Source organism: Pongo abelii, chromosome 2 (genome assembly GCF_028885655.2).
Source record: "Pongo abelii isolate AG06213 chromosome 2, NHGRI_mPonAbe1-v2.0_pri, whole genome shotgun sequence".
In the NCBI taxonomy this organism is placed as follows: domain Eukaryota; kingdom Metazoa; phylum Chordata; class Mammalia; order Primates; family Hominidae; genus Pongo; species Pongo abelii.
This window is the reverse complement of record NC_085928.1, coordinates 106,271,423-106,283,593: the sequence shown is the minus strand read 5'-3', so window position 1 is coordinate 106,283,593 and position 12,171 is coordinate 106,271,423. Positions and strand designations below refer to the sequence as shown.

Sequence of the window (12,171 nt, the reverse complement as noted above, 5' to 3'; positions counted from 1 at the left end):
GGGTAAGAAGGATCATATGTCTTCTTTTGACACCCCCGTCCCCCAATCCAAAGGATTTAATAAGGCTGGTAGCCCTATTATTAAATGAATTATCACCAAATGAACAAAAATATCAGCTAAGCAAGCCCCGGGGAACTGCTATTGCTGTTCTTTTTCACATCACATGACTTCTCCAGAGGTAATTAATTAGTAGAACAGATAGGAACACACACACACACACTGTACCTTCAGATTCTCTCCATCGAGAAGGTCCACGAAGCCATCATCCTCATCAGACAAAGTGGCTGTCACAGGTGACTGGGGTGTAAAAAGAGGAATGAAATTCCCTGGTTCACTGCTATCTCTTTCATTTGAGGAAAGCTGTAAGACAAAATTCATGGATTAATAATAAATGAGAGCTCTGGTCCACTTTGATTTCCTTGAATGGGTCACTAGTTTTTATGATGAAAACATACTATGTTATACTTGTTATACAAAGCAAAATTTTAGCCATTACTGATTATATGAAAATATATCCCAAGATTATAAATGATTTGATGTCCACACACAGCCCTGAGTAGTCAGTAGCCTTCACAGAGAACTCTTGCCAGAAGCAGTTCACCTTATAATGGGTACTAGAGATAGCCTCTTGTGAAGAACAAGGTTTCTTTTATTAGGAGGTTGCATCAGTGAACACCGATCAGCACTGAGGACTGTGACAGTATGAGAATCTGCTGAAATGAGTTAGGGCAAGCAGATGCAAATCTCTATAGAGACCATAAAATGGCCTAGAGAATGTACTTATATATAACTCCAGTTCTGACAGGGGGGAATAAAAGGTAACCTCCTTCTATAAAATCTATCCTCGTTCTTTAGACTTGGGATTTAAATGGTGCTAATTTTTTAAATGAGGAACTATTGTGTGCCAGATAGTACGATATAATCTTTATACATATAATCCAATAGAAGCCTCACAATACACTAAAGGTAGCTAATCCTTTCCTTTTTCTTTAGCAAATCAGGAAACTGGTGCTTAAGAGAGGTTGCCAAGATTATACACCTCACCTGTTTGACTCCAAAATCCAAACTCTTCTCACTACACTATCTCCCTAGGAGAATGCCATTCCTGGAATTAAAATGGCGGTACCTCATTAGCCAACCTATAGTCATACTTTTTTTTGGGAAACCTCTAAACATGGAATATAGAAAATTTAGAAAAACTGCTCATAAATCCACACCTGAAGATAAATCCTACCAATACAAACACTGCTAATACTGAATTATTTATTTTCTAGGCACTTTCAAATCCAGAAAAAAAAGTTTATAGAGTTATTTTTTTCACAGTAGCAGGGTAGTCCCAATGTTATGACCTACAAGTAATCCTTAAAATCCAAATCTCTTTGGGGTATGAATCTGTTGTTAGTTAAGTGGCCCTCCGATTTTCTGAGTGGATCATGCACCAAGGAATCCTCTCTGCAGCTGGCCTATTCTGGTTCTGGCATTAGCTTTGCTTCACAATATAAAACAAGTTCTGAGCAGTCTCTAGTCCTCCCCAAGTGCACACTCGGGGAAATGGCAAATTTTTTTAGCCAGCTGAGCCTAGGGGTAGATAACTTTATTATGGGGCAGTACCTTTATCACGAAAGCTCACACTGTATCACACCAACGTTTGTGAGGTATGTTCTGGGATTCCTAGGTGCAGATGTGATACAGGCTCTAGTCGCTAAGCACACACCAAATATATTGTTTCTGATTCCCAACTCTTAAAGCATTACTGTGTACTTGGGAATTTAGAGATTGCTTATTGAGACAGGGATTCATTGTCCAGGCTGGAGTACAGTGGTCTGATCATAGCTCACTGCAGCCTCGAATTCTTGGGCTCAAAGCAATCCTCCCACTTCAGCCTCCCGAGTAATTGGGACTACAGGAAAAAGCCACCACACTCAGCTTATTTTTTAACTTTGTACAGATAGGGTCTCACTATGTTACCCAGGCTGGTCTTGAACTCCTGACCTCAGGTGATCCTCCCACCTTGGCCTCCCAAAGTGCTGGGATTACAGCCATGAGCCACCGCACCCAGCCAGAGATCATTAAATCCTGGTTTCCTACTTATGTATATCCTTTGATAAATCATCCAAACCTCTCTAGTGGTACTTTCCTAATCTGTTCAAGTGGGTTAACTCCACTTACTTCACAAGACAAGAACATATAAAAGTGCTTTGTGCAAATGATAGACAGAGTAGCAATACTGGCTGAACCGCAGAACACAAAGCAGATTGGAAAGGTGTATTTTCAGATTTAAGATCCTAGGTAAACCTGGAAGCCAAATGTGGTCATCTTGCTCAAGTTGGGCCTCTCTAATCTATAGATGCTATCAGTTAATCCAATTCAGACCAACAGCAGGAAACTCTGGAAGTAATGACAGTCCCTGTCTGGCAAATACACAGCCCTGAAACGAGTGACCCCAAAACTGCCCAACAGCCTGAGCGTTCACTGGAATCCATAATAGTTCTTTAAAAAAATAAAAAATAAAAAAAATAGAGATGTGGTCTCACTATGCTGCCCAGGACTCAAGCGATCCTCCTGTCTCAGTTTTCCAAAGTGCTGAGATTATAGGCATAAGCCATGGCACCTGGCCCATAACTGTTCTTAACAAACCACCTTTGGAAGAAGTCAAGTGCTCTCTCTCCAGTTCTTTGAGAAGCACTTAGAATGCATAGTAAAAGAGCAAGTTTTAAGTAAGAGATCTAGCGTTATGGCTCTTTTAAAATTTGTCTCGCAGGCTTTCCAGTTTTTGCCAGAAAGCCCTTAAAAAAAAAAAAAAGAAAAAGAAAAAAAAATAGGAAATCTAATCTCACCACACGTACATTCAGGATGACCCAGGATTTCCCAGATTAACAAAGTCAATTATTCCTTGCACAACTCCAATATTTCAAACACCATCTCCCACTCTTACTACCGCCTGTCTGTTCTCCAGACACAGCAAAACCACCAAGAATGCTTGACAGTCTAGTTTTAAAAGACAAAGTCAAGGTAAAAACAGCTAGCGCTACTGTAGTGCCTTCAATTCTGGATGAAAGAAGGTGTTTTAATCCTTTCTTCCTGTCAGGAATTCCCCTCTGAAAGCCAGAGCACATACCATCCGAGCTGGGGCAGAGTTCTGCCTCTGTGTGAAGAGATCTTTACCCTCCTGGAGTCCATGAGAGTGTAGGCAGCCACGAGATACAGGTCTTACTGGCTTCTTAAACTCAAAGGCTTCCTGCAAGACATAGTCGAGACATCTACTGTCCATGAAAACCAACTCGGGCCTCAGCTTGGGTGAGAGGCAAGGAAGTGGGCACTGATCGCCTTTCTGCCTCCGAATTAAAGTTTCACCTAATTCCAACAATGGATCTGTGTAACTAAGAATTTCCAAGCCTTTGTCAACAGCTAACTTCTAAAGTAACATCTTTTTCTTGTCATACTGTATTCCTACAAGTATCTGCCAAATATACAAAACACGATGAATAAGCTAAATCACAAACTTTCTGAAATCTAAAGCAAAAATAAATAAAATCTAATATAATTGCCTGTGAATAGTTGTCAGAATTTTCCATCTAGGTCCATCTGTTTCAGGGCTTCATATTTTCCACCTCTTCCTACCAACTGGAGATAATTTTTTCTACTCAAAATTATTCTATTCTATACTAAAAGCAATGAAAAAAAAAAAAAAAAAAAAAAGCCCTACTGGTTTACACAACGTGGACGATTCTTACAAGCATAATGTTTTTTAAAGCCAGATATGACAGAATACATATTGTATGATTCCACTTTATGGAATGAAAGCACTCACAGGTCCCTTGCCCTAAAATATTCACTTAAGAACTCATAATTAAGTGTTAAAAGCAGTAATGGCTAGCACTGGCGCAGATGGCTGAGTTCCCCGTTGCCCTTGGTCTCGGGGTCGCTGTCGGCACTGAGGCTGCAGCTATCATGGTGAACTTACTTCAGATTGTGTGAGACCACTGGGTTCATGTTCTTGTCCCTATGGGATTTGTCACTGGATGTTATTTAGACAGAAAGAATGATGAACGGCTACCTTCCGGAACAAGAGCATGTTATTTAAAAGGGAATTGCGATCCAGTGAAGAAGTTACCTGGAAGTAAAGACTGGCTGAATTATAGAATGTTCACATTTTAAAGTTCTGAGAGAAATAAAAACGTGATCAAAAAAAAAAAAAAAAAAGAAAAGCAGTAATGGCTAATATTACAGTGATTTCTATGCCAACACAGTACTAAGTACTTTCTGCGCATTAACTTTTTAACCATCAAATACAACCTGATTGTCCCGATTTTACAGGTGAGAAAACCAGACCTTGCAGGTTAAGGAATGTGCCCAAAATATTGAAGTAAAACAGGACAACTCCAGAGTGAGAGCTCTTTAACCACCACCTATGCTGTTTTCTCTTTAAAACAAAGCTCCAGACAAGCAACCCTGAGAGAAGCCATTTCGGGGGAAAACCAGGCATCAGTACAGCTTTGCCCTGGTAAAAAGCACTAGAGGCTGATACACTGCTCCAAGCACTCAAGGCTGGAACTCATTTCCATATTCTTTCTCATGACAGTTCCCAAGTTGATAAAGAAATCATCAAGAAGAGTTCATGGACGCAGTGGGTTTCACATTAACCTGAAGATTGTAAGGATTTTGAACTGTGGCATTTCAGCAGGAATGGAAAAGGGGAGAAAGTAAATATATAGAAATACAGTAGAGAGAAGGCTGAAAAAATTACAACTGTTTTGGATGCCTACTCTGTGCAATGTCTAAAAGAATAAAAAAGCCAGGCTCATTCAGGGTAGATAACCACAAATTCACCTTCCAAGCCACCATTTCAGTTACTCTGAGATTCTCTAGAACTTGTTGACCCTGTTCTTACAAATACTGCCAAAGAGCCTTTTCCTAAGCTTACAATTCATTTCAAGGTCAGAGCAGAGGCAAGGACAGCCTGGGCAGAGCCTTCCAGACAAACACTATTTGTACATGTAATTACTCCTGTGAGCTACCATCTGAGCAACTCCTGCCTGTCAGGCAGCATTTTCAATACTTCATAATCTTACTTATTGCCACAACATCCCTAAAAGGTATTACTACTCCTATTTTACAGAAGAACAAAGAAGACTAAAAAGAGAAGAATTTGCCAACATCACACAGCTAGTAAGCAAGATCCAAACCCAGATTTCTCTGACTCCAAAGACTACACATAATGGCCAAGTTTAGTCTCCCAGAAAGCAGCCCAGCCACTTCTAAGCCACTGACAGCCTGTGGGTTTCATCTCTGCCTCAGGTTAGTACATTGAAGTCACACTCACATTTTCCTTGTTCTCATCTGGGTCGATGAGCTGAAAGATGTCATGGTCAAGAGAATCAGAATGGCTCCTCTTCAGAGCTGGACTACATCCCAACAGCTTCTGCTATCAAAGTAAAAAAAGAAAATAATTAAGGCACACAAATAAAATTTCAGTGGAAAATTCAGTTCTCAAAAGAAAAAAAGGGGGAGTTGAATAGGGGGTAGGCTAGCTCCTCACACACTGCAGTAGGTAACCAGTAAATGTGGCCAGGAATCCACCTTGCCAGGACACAGCCAGGACATAGGATAGAAGTTTCCATTCCATGGGTTTACAGCTAACCTCACAAGGTCTACAGTGTCCCCCTCAACAGGGATTACAGTGCCAAATCAATCCCCAAATAACATTTGCATAAAAGAACCTTTCCTGGTTTAATAAAGCTCTGTTAGAGATGGAGGAGAAATTCCTCCAGACCGAACATCTTGAGTACTTATGAGACTAAGGAAAGGCTGGGAATAGTGGCTCTTGCCTGTAATCCTAGCACTTTGGGAGGCTGAGGCAGGAGTTTGAAACCAGCCTGAGCAACAGAGTGAGACCCCCATCTCTACAAAAAATACAAAAATCAGCCGGGTGTGATGGTGTGCACCTATATATAGTCCCAGCTCCTCTGGAAGTTGAGGTGGGAGGATCACTTGACCCAGGGAAGCAGAGGTTGCAGTGAGCCAAGATTTTGCCACTGCACTCCAGCCTGGGTGACACAGCAAGACCTTGTCTCAAAAGAGATTAAAGAAAAGCAGTTTTTACTCTCTAAATTAAGTCTCCTATCAAGGTCATGCTGGTAGCTAAGGAACAGATAACAGGTATTAGCTCAAAATAAACAAGGAACTAACTTACAGATAGGGAATGTATTCTTCTCATGGGATTTTCAAGGCTGTAATGAGATCAGAAGGTAAATAATGAGAATAAAACAAATAAAGAGGTATTCATATTAGCAGAGAGATAGTGTTTAGCCTGCAGCTTGGGGGTATAGTCACAGACTCCCATTTTCAGCAAGAGATGGGAGAATAAATTTCTGAAGCTGTCAGGTTCCCAGGAGCACCCCCAACACTAGACTTCTAGGTGAAAAAAACAAACCCATGTCTTTTCTTAAAATACACACATTCGGCTGGGCGCGGTGGCTCACACATGTAATCCCAGCACTACGGGCACTACGGGAGGCCGAGGAGGGTGTATCACTAGGTCAGGAGTCTCGAACTCCTGGCGTGGTCAACACGATGAAACCTTGTGTCTACTAAAAATACAAAAATTAACCAGGTGTGGTGGTGCACGCCTATAGTCCCAGCTACTTGGGAGGCTGAGGCAGGAGAATTGGTTGAACCTGGGAGGTAGAGGTTGCAGTGAGCCACTGCACTCTAGCCTGGGTGGCAGAGTGAGACTCTGCCTCAAAAACAAACAAAAAACAAAACAAAACAAAAAAAACCCACATGTTCTCATAAGGCTATGATGTCAGAGTACAGAGTAAGGGTTTGGGTAAGACCCAAACAGAACACCAAAATTATAGCTAAAATAAAGGAGAAAAAGTTCTGAAAATTGCTGACACAAACTATTCATTCTTGAGATTCCAGAGTGTTTCTAGGGACAGCTAAATCCAGGGCTCCAGTCCAGTGTATGAAGAACTTCATTTAAATAAGGTATTTAAGTTTAGACACGTTTTTTTCTACGTATAAACATTTGAAAGCAGTGAATACGTACTTTTCTTTACTGTCCAATGGCCCAGGAGAATCTAGACAGAAACCTATGGGGAAAAAAAAAAAAAAACTCTCAAGAAATAATACAAAAAACACCATTTTGTCGTCAAAGTTAAAACACTAAAGAAAGTACCTGGGTCTTTATTTAAGTGGCAACAAATATTCATGGCTTGTACTTTTGCCAGAATTGATGTTACGTCTATTAGATTGTCAAAAATGTCATGTTTGTACAAGTCTTAATATTTTCATAGTGTATTTACTGTTTTTTCTCCTATTTGCAAATAACATCAAGGGAAACAGGATTTGAGAAGAGGGTGAATGAAACTGATTCATATCATGATTGTTTGGTTATTCAGATAGAGGTGACCCAGATAACTTTCTGTGAGTTCCAACCACAGAAACAATAGGTACCAGATTTTCTTGGCATAGTTTTTAAACATTTTATCTTGTCAAATCATATGGGGTTTGAAAAATACAACTACTGGCCGGGCACAGTGGCTCACACCTGTAATTCCAATACTTTGGGAGGCTGAGATAGGCGGATGGTTTCAGGCCAGAAGTTCAAAACAAGCCTGGGGCAACATAGCGAGACTTGTCTCTACCAAAATTCAAAGACAATTAGTTGGGTGTGGTGGCACGTGCCTATAGTCCCAGCTACTTGGGGAGGCTGGAGTGGGAGGTTCACTTGAGCTCGGAAAGTTGAAGCTACAGTGAACCCTGATTGTGCCACTGTACTCCAGTCTGAAGACTGGGAAATAGAGCAAGACCCTGTCTCAAAAAAAAAAAAAAAAAAAAAGGCCAGGTGCAGTAGCTCACCCCTGTAATCTCAGCACTTTGGGAGGTCAAAGTGGGTGGATCACCTGAGATCAGAAGTTTGAGACCAGCCTGGCCAACATAGTGAAACCCCGTCTCTACTAAAAATACAAAAACTAGCTGGGTATGGTGGCCCACACCTGTAATTCCAGCTACTAGGGAAGCTGAGGCAGAAGAATTCTCTGAATCTGGGAGGCGGAGGTTGCCTGGGTGACAGAGTTGAGACCTTGTCTCAAAATGAAAAAGAAAAATACAACTACTGGTCATGACATGCAAGGCAAGCACTTGCTGCCTTTAACAAAATGACACCAAGGTGTCCATCTCACAAAAGGCAGCAGGGTGAAGGAGACACTGTTCAGCATTACTTGTATGCCAGCTCAGACGACGCAGACCCACCCACCCATAGCTCATGTGTCTATGTAGCCTTATGGAAAGTGAGGTGTTACAGCCCTTGCTCACCACACTGCTACAAGTGATAATCCTATCCCCAGTTCTATATTAAATTACATTCTACATACAGAAGCCTACATTACATTTTAAGACTTTTGCTCTTGCAGTTCCTTTAACCTAAAGGATCTTTGCCCCAACGGTCTTATCTGTACAAATACAGATAAACTCTGCAGTAATATGAATTCATGAAGAATGAAATGCACTGGCAATTTCCTCCATAGCAGCATCACTGAAATGATTTCATGACACTGTACTTCCAATAATTTGACCCTGTATTTTAACCAGTAAGATTGCCTGAATGCCACTTACGGTGGTATGGTGAATTATACTTTACTACCCATCCTTCAAGGGTAAGCACACACCACCTCCTTACAGACATTTGAAACCTATTTCCTTTCTTCATAAACAGCCACAAGGGCTCCTTTGTATTGTTCCTAATAATGTTTATCACCGGGCGCGGTGGCTCGCGCCTGTAATCCCAGCACTTTGGGAGGCCAAGGTGGGTGGATCACCTGAGGTTGGGAGTTTGAGACCAGCCTGACCAACATGAAGAAACCCTGTCTCTACTAAAAAATACAAAATTAGCAGGGCATGGTGATGCATGCCTGTAATCCCAGCTACTCGGGAGGCTGAGGCAGGAGAATCACTTGAACCCGGGAGGTGGAGGTTACAGTGAGCTGAGATCATGCCATTGCACTCCAGCTTGGGCAACAAGAGCGAAACTCTGTCTCAAAAAAAAAAAAAAAAAAAAAAAAAGTTTATCACCCAATGCCATGACTTCCTCAAGTTCTCACCAAAACTAACCTCCTGGGTGAAAAGGCATGTTTCAGGAAATTCAGAGTATTGCTCCCCACACAGCAGACTTAAATACCTGAATCTGTTGACTCGGAGGAGCCCATTCTCTGCAGATTACTGTTGTTCTTCACCTCCAGTGGTTGCGCATAATCACTGAAACCAACAGAAATAAACCATGAATGATTTATAGGATATAATTAAAAGGTCACATGCAGGAGATAGGCCATGAGATTAAGAAGCAGCCAGGCTGCCAGAAACCATTTCTAGGCCACACCACAAGTGGCAAAGATCCCACTTTGCCACTCTGAACACCCAATTAGCACTTGGGCAAAGGAGAAAAAAGGAGTGGGTGGGCATGGCCTTGGACCACATTGCAGGTTATGATGGCTATGGCAAATGTTGGAGTATTTCCTAAAATAAAAGCATGTGTTCTAAGTACCGTGACAGAGTCGGGATGAAAGTTGAACAGGACACTTTCTGCTGTGCAGAAGTTGGGAAACGCACAAGACATGTGCTTAGCAAACGGGATGCCAGAGATTGAAGGGAAAGTAGCTCTTCCGAGGGAAACACCGTGGGATGCATTTTTTGCTATCAGGAAAAGCCCAGGAAGCTTTCCGAAAGTTGGGTAAAAAGACCTGGCCTTAGGAAAGCAGCAGAGTAGACATCAGGAATGTGCACGGGGCGAGGGACTGAGATGATTTTACATAAACGCCAGGAAAGAAAATGCCATGGTCCTTTGTTGAGAAGGAACAAAGATCACACCAAATCACAGCCTGATTTTCCCCGCGGGGGTAGATTCCAAAGAGCTTCCAAGGATAGACAGAAGGAGAGTACGGAGCAATCCGAAAGGGGTGAAGGTGGGCCTGGCTCGGGCTTAGGCCCGAGGATCTCCACCTCTTCCCCTGGGAGGTCCGGACGGCCTCTCCCGCCCAATATTCCGCCCGGGCGGGGGTGCACATGGCAGGCCCTAGCCCGGCTGTCCCCGAGCGGCGAACCCGGACGGACGGGTCTCGCCCTTCTCCTGGTCCGTTTCCTGGCCTGATCTCCCCAAGGCCGACGCCGAGGCCAGGGGCCTGGAGCACCGCCCGCCGGTCTCTCCTCACCTGCCCAGCCCCTGCAGCTGGTCCATAGTGACGGTCAGGTTGGTGACAGGCGACAGTCCCCCGGCGGCTGAAGCGCCAAATAGCGCCTTCACGACGGGCTGCGACGCGGGAGGGGGGCTGCAGGCGAAGAGCAGGCGGCGGCGGTGCGGGGGCTCCGGGCCCAGTTCCATGGCGGCGCCCGGCCTCGCAGACCTCTCGCTCCCTCTTCCTCCGCCTCCGCCGCGACCGCCCCGCCCCACCGACACCGGCCTCGGCAGCGCGCCACCGGCGCCCGCGGGTCAAACACAAACACGACTCCGCGGTTCAGGGACGCGGCTGCCGCGGGCAAGCGGCGCGGCCGGGCGGGTGTGCGGACCCTCCAGGCGCCAGCCACAAGCACGGGTGCTTCCCTCTCACGCCGCGAGGCCAGCGGGCGGGCGGGCGCCGGCAACCTGAAGATTAAATCCAAACAAACGCGGCAGGTCGGCAAGAGAAGGCGGGCGAGAGCCTCGAGGCAACGGCCCAGGCTCACGCTGTCTTCGCTGTTCTCCCACCCGCTTGCCCAGCTCCGGGTAGCAGAAAACCGAGCCGACCTCCACCTCTTACCCAGCTTGTCGCGGCCAAGCCGGCCTTTCGCGGTAATAGCGACTCAGTGGGGGCCGCTGCTGCCCCGCCCCCTTTCCTAGTTGGCGCCAAACGGAATCCACCAATCAGTAAGCAACTTCTCCTCCTCACAACCGAATGGCAGCTAGGCTGGGCCAATGAGAGGGGAAGAAGAAAGCAGCTCGCGGGACTCTGCCAGGTCATCCGCTCTCAGAAGGGGGCGGAACCCAGAGGAGACGAGCGCGGATCAAAATGAGAGGGGGATCAGAGGTCAATGAAAACTCCCAGCAGAACCTGCGAGGCGCTGCTCGCGGCTGAAAGGCCCCTTTGCCCCGTCGCATGCTGGGAAGCGTAGTTCCCATCGCGAGCCGTGGTCCAGTTAGATTCGGCCCCGTTGGGCCTCCGCTACCTCTCCCCCAGCCCGGCGCCCCACACCCTGCGGGAATGTGGAGGCTAACGAAGACCTGTGGAGGTCTGGCCGGATCCAGCCTTGGCTCGGCCTCTAACCGTGCAGTATTGTGGACCCCTTTCTTCCGCCCCGGGCCTCCAGGCCCCAGTTTATAATGAAGGATGGAATGGAATGACCCCCAGGACTGGACTGGACAACCATGGCCCAACTCTGGAGGGCTCACAGACACTGGGTGCTGCTGGCCTCATGGGATTTGAACCCCGCAGTACAACCTGTGCTGTGGGCCTCAGCATTTTTTGCTCACTTCCATTCTAGCCCTTATTGGATGCTCTTAGAATCATTTATTTCTTTCCCACCACTTCTTAGACCCCTGGGAGCTCCTAGAGAGCAATAACAGCAAATATAATAATAGCAAATAATAGCTAAAGTTTACATAATGCTTATGCACTTGACACTGTTCCCAGTGTGTTAATCTGTATTAATTCATTTAATCTTTACAACTCTGTGACATAGGAATTATCCCCATTTCCTAAGTGGGCATATTTACTTTTATAGCGCCTGCACCTGTGGCAGCTCCTAGACGGATTTTGAGGGCCATAAATGCATGATTTAATTGCAACCTACTGCTGGGCGTAATGGCTCACGCCTATCATCCCAGCACTTTGGGAAGGCGAGGTGGGAGGATTGCCTGAGCCCACGAATTTGAGACCAGCCTGAGCAACAAAGTAAGACACCCTCCTGCCCCCTACTCAAAAAAAAAAACAAAACAAAACAAAAAAACCCCTACAGTTTGAAAAGCCATGATGGACAGGTGGAAGCCCCAAACCTTTGGCCCCAACACCAGACCCTTCACAGTGAAGAACCTCCCTCTCAGGATTCATCTCCTTTTCTGCGCAACAGTGCTCCACCATCCAGGAACCTCCCTTCCCTCCAGAAACCCCAGGCTATTTAGGCCTCTCTGCACAGTTCACA

At 45.1% G+C, this 12,171-nt stretch overlaps 1 protein-coding gene, 1 non-coding gene and 1 pseudogene across 6 annotated transcripts in view; 2 read left to right on the top strand and 1 right to left on the bottom strand.

The window, feature by feature from the left end:
- The window catches only part of CDC25A (cell division cycle 25A), a 31,375-nt gene extending 20,500 nt beyond the window's left edge, over window positions 1-10,875 (bottom strand). Inside the window, exons 1-8 of one of the 5 annotated variants that reach the window (XM_009239075.4) lie at window positions 10,794-10,875; window positions 10,209-10,639; window positions 9,182-9,258; window positions 7,052-7,094; window positions 6,194-6,230; window positions 5,324-5,425; window positions 3,119-3,238; window positions 226-360 (exon numbers count right to left, since the gene is read on the bottom strand). In XM_009239075.4, the coding sequence (XP_009237350.1) occupies window positions 226-360; window positions 3,119-3,238; window positions 5,324-5,425; window positions 6,194-6,230; window positions 7,052-7,094; window positions 9,182-9,258; window positions 10,209-10,378 (684 nt within the window). In that variant the 5' untranslated portion in view covers window positions 10,379-10,639; window positions 10,794-10,875. Of the gene's footprint in view, window positions 1-225; window positions 361-3,118; window positions 3,239-5,323; window positions 5,426-6,193; window positions 6,231-7,051; window positions 7,095-9,181; window positions 9,259-10,208 lie in introns of all 5 variants that reach the window. The other 4 variants (XM_054550872.2, XM_009239076.4, XM_002813801.6 and 1 more) reach the window with 4 other exon arrangements.
- LOC112132872 (U7 small nuclear RNA) lies at window positions 2,728-2,789 on the top strand. Its single transcript, XR_002914577.1, has one exon. It is a non-coding gene; the product is annotated as a U7 small nuclear RNA (small nuclear RNA).
- LOC129058263 (NADH dehydrogenase [ubiquinone] 1 beta subcomplex subunit 1-like) lies at window positions 3,626-4,208 on the top strand (annotated as a pseudogene).
- Window positions 10,876-12,171: the final 1,296 nt, after the last annotated feature.